Raw genomic sequence first — 15,012 nt, 5'->3', positions numbered from 1 at the left:
AATGTTTTTCCTATGTAGTGTATGTAATACAGCAAATCTGAAGTTATCTTTGTCTTTCATGAAGCAAATCTTTTAAAAACAATTATTGACCAGCGTTATCGATTGTAAATCAAGAAAGTCTGCAGGCACTGTGATTGCAGTAAATACACAAAATTGCAGGAGGAACTTGGCACGTCCTGTAGCGTCCACCTGAGGCAAAGATATATAACCAGCTTTTCGAGCCTGAGCACCTTCCTCAATGTGCGATTATCGATTGTGGTGAAACATTCAAGTCTGCAGATGCTGTGATTGTAGTAAAAACACAAAATGGCAAGAGAAACACAGCAGGTCAAGGTATATAACCGACGTTTCAGGCCTTCAATTTCTTCAATCGTATTCTGTTTATAATGTGGTCTCACAGTCCACCATGTTCAAAGGCACAAACCAAGATCTGGCGTTGTAAATGCCAATGCATTAACACACGAGCCAAAGAAACCAGTCTAATAAAGCCACGTTTCAGTTCTAACAAACTTCAATCTTTATTTTCACAATTTATGTTTACATGCTGCCATTAGTTAGCTGGACGGCACATAACCTGAATTTCATCTTTTGCTACCCAAAGCAATGATGTTGAAAACTAAAACAAAAAAAGATCTGTACATAGCATAAATCCAATGGTAAATTGCAGTACTTACTCAAAAGATCTTCAACTGTGACCAAACATGATTGTGCTAGTTGGGGAAGACGGGATAAAAATACTTCTCAATCATAATACTGTGCATTAAAGTCCCTGATGTTCCCTGAAGATACAATATCACTCACATAGTGCCACACCAGTTTCTGCAGAATAGACGATAAATATCACAACATAAATGGCATAATTTTCAAATTTAAATTCCTTTTGAGCTTTTTGTTTTAATTTTATGTAACCCGTGTAAACAATTCCCCGCAACGCGCATCCTAATTTCAAATGGACATTTCCAACCTTGATGTCCCACAGATGAAAGAACTCAATGTTGTCATGTTGTTGAAGTTCCTGCCTGTCTCTGACCAGCACAGGTTGTTAACCTAATGGTTTCAATTAAAATTCAAAAGTCAGGCCTGAACTTGTGCTCTATTTGCAATACAGCCTCACAATTTGTCAGCTGGTGTTGGATTCTGCATCAGGAAATCTGCAGATAAATGCTACTTGATATTTGCAAAAGCCTCAAGATGACTTAGAGGAATTATTGAGGTGGCGGCGAAGGGAATCAGTGGACATGCTTCTCAATGATTTGCCATGCAGAGTAACCAAGCAGTCAGGGTCAAATATTCACCCGCCAGCCACAGTTCGCAGCAAAGCTTGCCTACTACTCCATGAGATGCCCCAACAAGTTGCCCCTTTCCACACACGTGGATCTGCGGTCTGTGCAAATTGGACCATCGGCCTGGCCGAAACAGTTTCATCTGTTCCTGAGGCATTCCGTGAGAATTCAGTGGTGCGGGAAAATTCTGCACCACTCTCTTTGAGAAAGTGATGAGAAATCGACATTATTGAAATGTTTTATACCCTGGTTCCCCACAGGATAGTGAAGCCATCAGACCTGGCTCTGTGATGGTGCCTCAAGCCTGATCTCACTTCAAAACTCCTTTACTCCCAGGAAACAAACACCAATGTGAGAACCTCATGGATTCTTTGACAATTCAGTAGAGCAGGGGTGGTCAACTTTAGTCATGCAGTACAGTAACAGGCCATTTCAGCCTACAAGTATGTAGGTTAATTGGGCGGCATGGACTCGTGGGCCGAAATGGCCTGTTACTGTGCTGCATGACTAAATTAAACATTAAAAGGTTGGCCACCCCTTCTCTACACACTTGAGGTCACCGTTTCATCTTGTCAGTATCAATTCCTTTGCAGCTTCCCCTCGACAAGCACGTAATGCATTTGGAAATAACCTGACGCCCTCCTCGTTTGCCCAATGAACTCCCTGCTCCTGGGAGATTAGCAGCTGCGAAGACAGGTCCAGAGGTGGTACAGTCGGATTGGCTTCTTGTTCAAAATAAAAATCTGATCGTAAGTACTTGGCCAAATCTTATTACTGAGTGGATGGAGCTGTAGGCTGACAATACTGGGATATTGTCAGGCATAGCATTAAATAAGAGGCCCATTGTCAATGCCCCAATATTGAGATGAATTTCCCCCCACCTCCCCCAATATCCAGTCACTTTATTCTGATAGAGTTAAACCTTGGAAGCAGGTTCTGTGGACCCAAATGCTGCTAGTAAGATGATTACCCCCGCCCCATCAGCTGGGCTTGAAAAGCTGAAGGGAATGTTTAGGTCTCCCCTCCGCGGGGGCTGGGATCGCAGATCGTAGGGGGGTGGGGGCTTAGCCACTTAACAGGCTGAAACATTTGAAAGAGTGGAAAAACAGGCTGTGATATCAGCCTAGGGTTCTTTCAGTTGTACTCTCACCAAAGGCCAATGCCTCAAGGCACAAAGCACAAAGTTCGAGAAAGTGCTTTGTTAAGAAGGATACGTGTTCTAATCCTCCAAACTTACAAACATATTTCTCCATTCTTCGCATCCCTTGGAATTCACAGCCCAAGAAGCATTTTCCTTCAGGAAGCCATGAGTATCTTTTGTTTAAAATAAATGCAACAGGACATTCACTCGCTCGTCCATCCAGCAAGCTCACAGCTTCGTGCAAAGTTCAACAGAGCTGCGCCGCTTAGTTCAACGCATTCATCAGTGTTTGCGCTTGCTTGAGTTCTGAGAAGAGAGCAATGAGAGCAGCTGTCAGTCATTATCAGAGTGGAATCTATTCGAACATCAGTTAGCGGACCTGATTAAAGAGTTTTTATACTTAAATTTAGACATACAGCATGGTAACGGCCCATGAGCCCGTGCACTTATTTACACCCATTTGAACTACAACCCTTGGTATGTGTTGAAGGGTGGAAGCCAGAGCGGCCGGAGGAAACCCCGCGCAGACACGGGGAAAACGTGCAAATTCCTTGCAGACAGCGCAGGGTTCCAACCCTGCTCCCGATTTCTGGCGTTGTAACAGCGTTACTCTAACCACCACGGCAACCATGCTGCCCCAACTGAGTTCTGTCCACAGATACTGCTTGACTGGCTGAGTTCTTCCAGCATTCCTGTTTTACAGATTCCATAACTGCAGTTTTAATGCTGTCCTAGTTATTTGGGTCCTTTAAGAGATTTGCACCTTTCCAGGTGTTAAGAAGTTTTGCAGACGCTGTGATTATAGCTTGCACAAAACTTCTGCAGAAACTTAGCAGGTCCTGCAGTGTTCCCTTCATTGCAAAGATGCATCAGTGTTTCAGGCCTGAGCCCTTCATCAAGCTATGAACAAAAAGCAGAACAAATTAGGGGGGGGGGGAGAGCATAGGGTCACAGGTGGATATAGGTATGTGGAGAGAAGAGGGAAAAGCTGAGGTGACGGGGGGAGGTGGTAGCTCTCTGATTGGAGAGAGGAGGGAGTGGGAATCTGCAGGAAAGCAGGTAGAGGGATAGGGAAGAGAAGGAGAACGGGGAGTGGCCGAACAGATTCTGGAGAAGTTGATGTTAATGCTACCCAGTTGGAGAGGGCCCAGAATGGAATATTAGGTGGTGCTCCTCTAATTTATGGGTGGTCTTGGTTTGCCCGCGCACATGGCCACAGGCAGACATATCGGCACGGGAGTTGAAATGGTCGGCCACTGGGAGATCCCTGTGATTGATGCGGACAGTGCGAAGGTGCTCAGCGAAGCGATCTCCAGGCCACAACGGGACCACCGGATGCAGTAAGATGACCCCCGCAGATTCACGAGTGAAGTGCTGTGAGAACCGTGAGGGCGGAGGTGTGGGCGCAAGTGCGGCACTTCCTGCAGTCATGGGTAAGTACCAAGGGGATGAACGTACCGGGGGGGAGGGGAGGGGGTGATTCATTGAAGGGCTCAGGCTTGAAACTTCGTATCTTTGTCTTTGCTACATGAAGAATGCTGCGTGTCTTGCTAAGTTTCTCCAGTCTAAACTACACCCATCCAGGTGAGCAGACAAAGCTGGTGTTGGGGCTGGTTCACTAAAGCTTTGTCTCGAGCTGGGGTGGCCAAACTTGCTTAACGCACATGATAAACTTCAGCCGCAAGACATGAAAAAAATATCACCCACACACATTTTTACTTTACGTGCACATTTTCTTACAAAAGTTTTAGATAAACATTGAGAAATACATGTAGGTAATATTAACTTTCTATTTTTGGAGTGGGTGGGCCAATGGACTTAACATGGAAGTTCATAATCCCACGCAGTGCCTTTTACTTCCCTCATCGCTGGAGGTGGAATGGTGCTGCCCCTCCCACCCATACCCAATGGTGGTACGATGTGTTGGCACGTCTAGAAAGTAAATGAGGTGTTCTACTACAGGTACACAATCCTTTATCTGGACATCTAAAATCCAGAAAGCTCCAAAATCTGGCAAGTGGGGAGAGAGATGGCAGCGTGAGTCGGGTGGGTGAGAGACGGGCAGTGTGAGTCGAGCGGGCGATGGGGAGAGACTGGCAGCGCGAGTCGGGTGGGCGAAGGGGTGGGGGAAACGGCAGCGTGGCTCAGGCAGGCGACCAGCAGCGCGAGTCGGGAGGGTGAGGGGAGATGGCAGTGCGACTGGAAGGTGGGTACGGAAGCACAATTCGGGTGGGCTTAAATCTGGCTTTCTGAAATCCAAAATTCGGGACACACTGTCCCCCAAGGGTTCCGGATAAAGGATTGTGTACCTGTACTGCAATGGATCTTACCTCTCTTTCTCGATTCCTTTCAAAACTTGCAGATTAATATTTTTTTCATGACCCCATAGTTATTATTATTAGTGGTGGACTCCTTAATTTGGCAGCAGCCCTCACGGGGGGTTTTGATTCTCAGTTTAGGAATATATGGGATTCTTTCCTTTTCCCTTTTTTTTTGCATTGAATAACATAGGTACCTTGTTCATTGTTACTTGATACGTAACTCAATATAACCTACTTTATTATTATTACTTATGTATTTTGCATATGTTAAAACCAATACAAGATTGGAAAAGAAATGCATGTAGGTAATAATATTCATTCATGTATGATTTTTTTAAACTGCTAATTTCAAGAATCAAAAAGTACACATATACTCGTGCAATAGCCAGATTTTGTGGACCAATATTTAAGGGGTCGCCTATTACATGCATAATATTTTTGACTTCGGTAAGTACAGCGTCGTTCCGGGCATCGGGAGCTACGGAGGGCAGGGCAGCTTGGATCACAGTAACGCTCCGCTAATTTCACTGCCCGCAACATCAGGCAAGCCACGGCCACCAACACTGCCATTGAGAGTTCAGTCAAACACGTTTTCTACGAGCCGCATGTTGTACGACAAAGAGCTGCGTGAGGCTTGTGACCTGCTGCTGGAGGCTAGGTTTCAAGGAACTTCGCAGAGCTCACAAGAGGGGGTGGAGCGGTAAGGAATTCCAAAGCATAGGCACAGTTTGTAACAGTGTTATGTAAAAATGGGGCAGGTGCAAGGGTGCAGTGCGGAGCATTCGGCTGCTCACAGGAAGTTAAAGAGATACCCTTAGTGATTTGAACTTGGAAGGTAAGAATTGTATAAATAAACATTAAACAAGTGGGGAATTACAATCTTTGGGCTAAAGCAAGAATTGCAACTGTCGGAAATGCTGTTCTAATCTGACATAACCCGCTAAAAATGTGCCCAGTTACTGATATTCCTCCGAGGTTCTGCCTTAACCTACCTGTGAGCAAGACTCTGAACTTGTCAGCTGACACCGAGACCACTGTCGGTTCCACGGCACCCGTGTCTACGTTACGAATGTTAATCTTCAGGTGAACAATTGGTTCGTTTACCTCCTTCAGCTCGCTAGAGCTCAACGTGTAGTCCACTCTCCATGACACAGAGTCGAGTTTGTTTACTGTACAGAAAGACAGGTAGTAAGAGAACATGGAATGTTATAGCACAATACAGGCCATTCGGCCCATAATGTTGTGCTGACCTACTCAACAATCTAAACCTACCCTACCCCACACCAATCATTCTCTAAGTGCCTCTGCAAGAGTCTTTAAAAATCCCTATCACACCAGCCCCCACCAATGCATTCCAGGTACCCACCACTCTGTGTAAAAACTTATCCCTGGCATCTCCCCTAAGATTTCCTCCCCTCACCTTAAACAGATGTCCTCCAACATTTGTTAGTTACCCCGGAAAAAAAAGATGCTGGCTGTGCACTAAATAAAAGCTCAGTGCTGGAGAAACACTGCACTTTATGTTGTGAAGATAAAGATACATAACCCATGCTTCAGGCTATGTAGGATGGTGTAGGCTGGTGGGCTAACAAAATGTTACGGGGGGGGGGGGGGGAGGAGCAGAGTCCCACAGGCAGGAGGTAATAGGTGGATAAGGGAGGGGCAATGGCGAGGGAATAGAGGGGGAGGGGTTTGAGAGTTGGCGGGAAGAAGACAAAGGTACCCCTTTTACACAGAAATCCCACTTAATTGGCATGTGAATGACCCGTCTCTCAAGACAGGTCAGGTCGTTCACAATGAACCAACAAAAAAGCCAGGTCAATGCGACCTTCAACATAGCAACCCGGCTTTGCTCTTCTAACAGTACCTACCTTGGCAGGTAATACACGGGATGAAAATGAGCCTCACCCTATCCTGCTTTCATTGCGTTTACACAGGCAAGTGAAGCGGTTAAAAGGCAGTTAATTCCCATCTTTCAATGGCAGTGTAAAAGGGGAATGGGAAGGGAGGGTGAATGGAGAGTAGGCTAGCAGAAACTGGAAGGGTTTCCAGTTGGAGGGCTCTGGTGACCCGGAAGTGTATATTTACCTCCTGCGTATTGTGTATGTGTAGAAATATTGGTTATGTATATTTATCTTTGTTACATAAAGTACAGTTTGACCAGCTGAGTTTCTCCAGCATTGTGTTTTTACTTCAACCATGGTGTCTGCAGATGTTTGAGTTTCATCCCGATTTCTATTAAGTCATCCTTCTTCGCTCCAAAGAGAAAAGGCCCAGTTCTGCTAACCCTGCCTCTTAAGACACGTTCTCCAATCCAAGCAACATCCTGGTAAATCTCCTCGGCACCCTCTCCAAAGCTTCCACATCCTTTCTGAATCGAGGCGACCAGAACTGAACACAATATTCTTATTCCACGTGTGTAATGGAGAGGCAGCATCCACCACCGGGAGGCGCTGCTGCGCTCCTGTTCGGAGGACACACTACCCGCCAGTCAAGGTCAAAGACTCACTCCAAGCCATCAAGGTGACCCTTATGCTTGGTCAACTTAAATCACCAGGTGCTCAGACTCAGCCCTGACCTTCACCCAATTGGCCCAGGTGAATTGCCTCAGTTCACCCCTGCTGAGCCCCTGCATTTGGCTTTGAGCCATTGGCCACAGCAACCACACTGACCTTTATGATTGGTCCCCCTCCAGCTTTGCTCCCAGAACTATAAAGGACCATGTGTCCCTTTGTTCTGCCTCTTTGGACTCCTCCTGGCATCACCTTCCGCACTGGGTTGAGGTGAGTCTCGAAGCAAGGCAGCAGAGCCATGTCCATACCAGTCAAGGGGTGGGGGCACTTTGATCTGATTGTTGAATATGTACGCTCTTGTAACTTCCCTAGTTTCTGGCAGTTTCCCCCTCGTCACCCGGAAGTGTATATTTACCTCCTGCGTATTGTGTATGTGTAGAAATTTGCTTGACCCATCGACCCTGTGGTCTCAATTCCATCTCTGAAATAAATGTGTGCTCTGTACCTGCACTTTGGTCTGGTTCTTAACCTGTGGGACCCACGCTAACCTGAACAACAACATGAGGTCTACCCAGAGTTACAATATTACATCATGGCTCTTGCACCTAATCCCCGACCAGCATACCATAAGCTTTTTTTACCTCCCTATCAACCTGAGCAAGACGTTAGGGGGGGGGTCATCAATTTCAAAATCAAGAGAAAAATCCCCTCATCTGGCCTCCTCATGTTTTTGTCAGGTCACAAAGTTCAAATAACTATTGTAAATCATTCAGTGGAGGGTAATGCCACTTACATCGCAGACTACTCTCCTTCAGTTTGTCTTGAAGGGCACTCAGTTTGTCTTCATAAGATTTACAAAGTGCAGTGGCATGTTCTGAAATGTTCAATGTGAAATTTAGTTCAGGAGATTTCTAAAAGTCTCATTTTATTGTCATGTAATAATACATTAAATTTGCAATGTACATGATTTACTTCAACTTTATCTGTCTTATGGCAAAGATTCACCATGAGCATTGCCCGGCACCCCTAACAATAAATGAAAGAGAAGGAAGAGATTGATTCCCTTTGGAGATACTGACTGTCCGTGAGTTCACCTCCAGCATTTCTGCAGCCGCACATTTTTGAAGATTTTTTTTTCAGAGACGTACAGCATGGCAACAGGCCATTTCAACCCATGAGCCCGTGCCGCCCAATTAACCTACAACCCCACCCCCCCACCCCCGGTACGTTTTGAATGATGGGAGGAAACCAGAGCCTCTGGAGAAAACCCGCGCAGGCATGAAGAGAACATACAAACTCCTTGCGGGATTTAACCCCAGTCCTGATCGCTGGCGCTGTAAGAGCGTGGCGCTAACCGCTATGTTGACCATGCCATCCTTTACGAAAGCCTGTAGTAAATTCTGCAACAGTTCAAAGTTCCATTAATCCGAAAGTGTTAATTTTGAAATCGGTTGAAAACTATTCTTAAATTTGGGATATGGCCAGAAAAGCTGGAGATCCAAGAATGGATTTGTTGGAAATCTTAATGACGGACATATTTTGATAAGAGATCTGTTTGATTTCAGCCTCTGGATCTGTGTGCGCGGAGTTCAGATATTCTCCCTATAATCATGTGCAATCCCCCATATGCACCAGTTTCCTCCTGTATCCATACAGGTTCGCATATCAACGGGCCACCGCAAAATGCCCCTCGCGTGTTGGCAAGCGGTCGAATTTGAGGGGGAGTCAATGAGAACGCGGCAGAGAATAAAAAGTGTAAAATGGGTGATGGGCAGTCAGAGCGACACACAGAAGTGCTGCAGGAGCTCAGCAGGGCCATGCAGCATCCATGGAAAGCAATGAGCAGTCAAGGGTTCAAGCCTGAGCCCTTCATTGAGAAAGTCTGCATGGATCTGGCAGACAGCTGCAACTAGGTCTTTTGATTTGAAACACTGTCCGGTTCTCTTCCTGCAAATGCTGTCTGGCCTTCTGGGCAAATGCAGTGATGAACTGGCACATTCTAAGTCTCAAAGTTGAGAACACTCTCAAGAATGCTGTTGTACTCTGAACCCTGAACTCAAGCAGCAGACCACAAACCTGCTACGATTCTCTAAAAGCACAGTGCTGGAGAAACTCCAGCAGGTCAAACAATGTATATTATATAACAAAGACAGATACATCACCAACATTTCGAGTTTGAGCCCTTCCTCAAGGTATGAGCAAACTGAAGGCAAGCACCTGAAGTGGAGGGGGTGGAGGGGGGGGTTTGGGGGAAGAGAGGGGCAGGGCCTTTGACTCAATACATTTCGTCCATACCTTGATGAAGGGCTCAAGCTCGAAATGGTGGTTATGTATCTTTATCTTTGTTTGTATAAAGTACCCTATTTGACCTACTGAGTTTCTCCAACATTGTGTTTGTACTTCAGTCACAGTGTCTGCAAACTTTTGTGTTTTACCCCAATTCTTTAGCAGATGAGACCCAACATGGAGAGGAATGGCTTGGAATGAAATCCAGGCTTAATTTTTCTGAATTCTTGCCTTAATCAAACTTATTTTAAATGTTAAAATAGATTTATTCCATTCATTTTTAATCATTTATAACCATAGAATATTCTTTCTTCTTTCTTTGGCTTGACTTTGCTGATGAAGATTCATGGAGGCTGCAGGCTTGTTGGTGACTGACAAGTCCGACGCGGGACAGGCAGGCACGGTTGCAAGGGAAAATTGTTTGGTTGGGGTTGGGTGTTGGGTTTTTCCTCCTTTGTCTTTTGTCAGTGAAGTGGGCCTTTTGGCCCTTCTAGTCAGTGCCAAACTATTATTCCGCCCAGCCCCGCTGTCCTGCACCCAGTCCACATCCCTCCCATCCATGCACCTTGTGGTAAATGTCTGCCAAGCTGCCTGTCTCCCCTCTGGCGAGCCTTGCTGTACTAACATTGGCTGTGCATTATCTCTACCGTTAAGGACACTCCCCTTGGGTATAAGTGTGTCTGTACCCACTATCTTTCATTATTGTACCAGAAGTTTCTGCTAATAAAAGCCATGAATATTGTTTGACCGCATCGTCTTTCTCTCCTTCATCAACTGGCTCTTCAACTGTCCCCAAATTTTTGCTGAATGTTAAAGTTGAGCCACTTCATCCCTTTGAATGGCATTCAGAAACATCGACAGCTGTCAAGGCTTTGCCACCCATTCTACAGTTAGGGCTTATTCAAAAAATTGGTATCCTCCATTTTCTGGAGTGGTGCAGGTCAACAACATTGCATGCTCGATTACGCCACAGACCATTGAGATCCACAGAACCACTTGGCTCCTGGTTTATTGGAGAGGACAACATTTTTTTCCCCCCAACATCTGTAGTAGAAGAAATCTTACCTTTCGGCAAGCCAAGTTGCTGCAATTCACTTGACAACGATTCTCCGTCAACTCCATATTTGGCAGCACTTGATAAAACAAAGTTTAGCACGGCCACTGTGGCTTTAATGTCACTGGAGTCTAGATTCAAAATGAAACCGCATTAATTCTTTGGGAAATGGATACCAAATGATCTTCGCAAAGATTAACTTTGCTGCAATGTGGTTTAATTTTTTTAATTTAGAGTTTAGCGCTTCTGGCCCATGAGCCTGCCCTAACTGAATATATCTATTGACCTACAAATCTTGAACATTTCTGGTGGGAGGAAACCAACATAGGACATGGGGAGTACGTATGTATAAACTTTTTAAAGCGCCAGATTCGACCCCAGGATGCTGGCACCGCAATAGCTAACTGTGGCGTCCAAATGAATAGTTGAAAGACAAAGTAACTGGTAATTCAAAATAGGAATTCTAAATCTAGTTATGAAGTTAGTCTTTTACACTCTACAGCAAGTATTTATAAGTGAATCAGGCAGCATCTGTGACTTAGTGATTTTCTGTCACCATAGAACACAGCACAAATACAGGCCCTTCGGCCCATCTAGTCTGTGCCAAACTGTTATTCTACCCAGTCCCACTGACCTGCATCCAGACCATAGCCCTTCACACCCTTCCCAACCATGTACCTATCCACATTTTTTTCTTGCACGTCAAAACTGAGCCTGCATTCACCAATGCAGGGGGCAACTCGTTCCACACTCTCTGGGTGAAGATGTTCCCCCTCATGTCCCCTTTTATGGGACGCACAGTTGGCGTGGCGGTCAGCGCTGGCTACCGTGATTCAAATACCGCACTGTCTGGAAGGAGCTTGTACATCCTCCACGTGCCTGCATGGGTTTTTCCTGGGGGGCTCCAGCCATTCAAAACGTCCTGGGGGGTTGTAGGTTAATTGGGTGTTAGCACGGTCTCATAGGCCGAAATCACCTGCTACCGTGCTGAAATTGACTGTCCCTCGCTCCACAGATTGTGTCCCCAACCCAAGTATCTTCAGTGCTAATGGAACATAGATCAATACAGTCCTTCGACCCACATGATGTCCAAATTAAACTCTGCTATTTGCATTTGATGGATATCACTCCAAACCCCTTCATATTCGTGTGTCTGTTCAGAACCCTCTAATGCTGCTACTGTATCTGCTTCCACTGCAGTCCGTTCCACTCTATATAAAATATTTGTCCTACATTGCTCTGTAAGGTTCCGAGTCAGGCGCATGGACGCAAGAAAAATAGAGGGCTATGGGTGAAAGTTTAGATTGTTTAGTAGGTACATAGGTCGGCACAACATTGAGGGCTGAAGGGCCTGTACTGTGCTGTAATGTTTTATGTTCTACGTTTTACTTCGCACCAGGCTGCGGCCTGCTGGAGATTGGCTCAAGACTGACTGAAGGGGTACCAGCTATCAGAATTAGGATGTGAGAGGGTGATTTTACATAAGAACATAGAGGAGCAGGAACAGACCATCCGGTCCATCGAGCCTCCTTTGTCATTCAATGAGATCATGGCTGATCTGATGATAGGCTCATCTCCATTCTCCCATATACCTTAATTCCCCTACTATGCAAAAAATCTATTCAATATTGTCTTATATATATTTACTGAGGTCGCCTTATGATGGAATATTTGGGAATGTTTTTGGGAGAGAAATTGGTAAAAGTAGAGTAGGTTACATACACACACTTTAAAACAGATCTTATTTGAAATACTGAAAAATTCATATTCAGTGACTTTACAGAAACTATGGAGAATGCTATGCACATTTCACAAGTAGGTGCTAACTGAAATGAGGTCATGACTATTGTCTTGGAAGAACAACCAGAGCCAGGTTGTCTGTTTTGGACCTTTTTGCAAGGCTTTTAACCTCTCTGCAAAGTGCTCATGCAGAGGTCATTGAGTGGTTATTGTTTACCTAAAACAACAGATGGACCAGAAGACGAACTCCTATTGTTTGCTGGAGAAGGTCGGGGGGGGGGGTTTGCAAGTGAGAGAGAGAGAAGGACATGCTACTGGCAGTTTGAATCTCAGAGAGAGAGAGAGTGAGAGAGTGAGAGAGAGAGAGAGAGAGAGAGAGAGAGAGAGAGAGAGAGAGACAGAAGGGAGTCTTTGACTGTATGTGTCACAGAAAGCTGTAACAAGCCAGGAGAAGCTTGTTAGAATTGAAACAGAAGATCCAGAGTGGCTGGATGTGCTATCTGTCTGGAACAGAATGAACGCTGTGATGACCTGAAAGAAAGAGGTTATCATCTGGAGAACCCTGATGGGGCAAGTTTCATCAGCGAGACCATCCGGCCCATAGGTGACTAATGGTGGTACCTCCGACGTGGAAATCCTGGAAAAACACATCTCTCTCTGCCAACCTACAAGAACCTTCCTGAGTGGTAACCATTTATCTTTCGAGCACCAAAGCCTGGTGAACTTTATACATGTTAAATTCTGTGCACAGTCTAAGAATTGCCTGCAACCAGTGAACTTGGAAGAAGGAGAAGTGAGATTGGACTGTGAACCAAAGAACTTTTTTATATTTACACACACATTGCATACAAGTGCACCACATTCTTAAAATGCTCATTAATGTTGCAAAGCTAATTAAGATATTTGAAGAGACAGACTCACCGAACTTAGCATCTGCAGTTAGTTTTGTAATTTTCTCGTACTGAAATGGGAGAGGAAACTGACAATTATTGTAGCAATGGAAGAACGTGTTAAGAAAGCAAGCCTTCCAAAACCCAGTCTGCTCAAGTCCCTCACTGAAGGTTAATCCCACATTCAGTGTTTTAAGTGGGAATCATGCGAACTGACACTTCACACCACCAACCACTGCCAAACAGTGGGACAGCCAAACATTGTTCCTACTTATTGTAAGGCACTAGGATGCCATTTAACAGACATTATAATGGAATCATTTTCCTTCTAGTTGCTATAATATTCTCATCAGTCTGCAACAGTGCCTCTAACAACTTAACATCTTTTAGAACATTTACAGGTGACCTACACAATACGCTCCAGGACATTTGCAGGAGGTAACCTACACTTTAGAACATTCATAAAAGGCGACCTACACTGTGTGCTCTAGAACAGCCAATCTCAACGGGAACCACAGTGCATTTAAGGGAGGCCATGGACTGATTAACGAGGCTACTTCACAGAGAAGGGGGCACATGATCTTTGAGCATAGTTCTGAAGGGCCTTAGCCAAAAAAAGGTTGAGAATGGCTGCTCTAGAATATTCAGAGGGTAATCAATGCCATATATGCCTGAAAATTCACAGCTGACCTGCACTGAGGAACGTTTACATAAGGAGGCCTACAATGTACACTCTAGAATACTCATAGGTGGCCTCCACTGTGCCCGAGATGGTGGTGTCTGTGCCCGACAGCAGCCACGAGGGGTTGCAGACTCCGGGGAGCAGCGGATCGGCCCAGGGCACCAGAAACGGGGAGAGTACACCCCGGTGAGAAGGAAAAGCATGGGAGACGACCCTACAGGGCAGTGGACCAGTGAGTTCCTTTCTGTTCCTCTTATTCCAAGAGAAACATCAGTAGCTGAGAGACCCTCACAAACTGCAAGCTATTGGAAACTTGTGGTTAAGAACCCGCACAGAGTGTGGGCTGCTAGACACTGACTCGTGGAAACGAGGTACTCGAGAGGATGCTGAGGGCAAGAAAGGCTCCCAAAGGGCCTCGGGCACTGAAGGTACCCTGATTGTATTGGAGGTTTGGATCTGGAGCTCGGGTTGCCAGTAGTCTGAACTGGAGTCTGTGCAGCTGCAGAGACTGCGGGAGTGCTGGAGGCGAAGCCATGGATACTCAGTGACTCTGAAGGGACTCCCATTTGCTTTTCTTTACCTTTCTGTAAGGAGGTGCCGGGCAATGCTTTACAGCAGGCAGAAGGCAATTTCGTGTAATATTACGTGTTCAGTTCTATTACATGACAACCAAGGAATCTTAAATCTCTTGGAACGTCTGACAGGTGGTTAACACCCACCTTAACCTAGCGTCTTATACAACTTTACCGTAACATTCGAACTCCTATACTCAATACTTTGATCTATGAAGGCCAATATGCCAAAAGCTTTCTTTACAACTCTATCCACCTGTGACAACACTTTCAGGGCAATCGTAATGAAAATTCACAAAGCAGAAACAGTGACTCGTTTTTGACTCTTCAGATTCTGCCTCACCCAAATACTTCCAACATTTTCTGTCTTTTTTTTTTACGGTACAACACCAGGTATCCGGCACCTATGGGGATTGGTAGGTGCTGGATAAGTGAATTTGCCGGTTGCTTGAGATTGCGTGTTGCGTGACTGGAGAACTGACTGCTAGGGGGCACCAATATTTTTTTATCTATCTATTTTACACGTTTTT

General features: G+C 45.3%; 2 protein-coding genes across 3 annotated transcripts in view; both read right to left on the bottom strand.

Moving 5' to 3' along the window:
* neil1 (nei-like DNA glycosylase 1) overlaps nucleotides 1–2,608 on the bottom strand; it is a 35,729-nt gene extending 33,121 nt beyond the window's left edge. For both annotated transcript variants that reach the window (XM_069902714.1, XM_069902713.1), the window contains exon 1: nucleotides 2,521–2,608. The gene's annotated coding sequence lies outside the window, so the exon portion shown is untranslated. The remainder of the gene's footprint in view (nucleotides 1–2,520) is intronic.
* Nucleotides 494–15,012, bottom strand: part of commd4 (COMM domain containing 4) — a 15,970-nt gene continuing 1,451 nt past the window's right edge. The window contains exons 2-7 of the mRNA XM_069902247.1: nucleotides 13,953–14,162; nucleotides 13,260–13,317; nucleotides 10,610–10,729; nucleotides 8,052–8,132; nucleotides 5,738–5,914; nucleotides 494–2,730 (exon numbers count right to left, since the gene is read on the bottom strand). Coding sequence (XP_069758348.1) covers nucleotides 2,690–2,730; nucleotides 5,738–5,914; nucleotides 8,052–8,132; nucleotides 10,610–10,729; nucleotides 13,260–13,317; nucleotides 13,953–14,162 — 687 coding nt within the window. The 3' untranslated portion in view covers nucleotides 494–2,689. The remainder of the gene's footprint in view (nucleotides 2,731–5,737; nucleotides 5,915–8,051; nucleotides 8,133–10,609; nucleotides 10,730–13,259; nucleotides 13,318–13,952; nucleotides 14,163–15,012) is intronic.

The sequence above is a fragment of the Narcine bancroftii genome, chromosome 11 (genome assembly GCF_036971445.1).
Source record: "Narcine bancroftii isolate sNarBan1 chromosome 11, sNarBan1.hap1, whole genome shotgun sequence".
Classification (NCBI taxonomy): domain Eukaryota; kingdom Metazoa; phylum Chordata; class Chondrichthyes; order Torpediniformes; family Narcinidae; genus Narcine; species Narcine bancroftii.
Note: the sequence above shows the minus strand (reverse complement) of the source record. Positions and strands in the feature narration are given on the sequence as shown.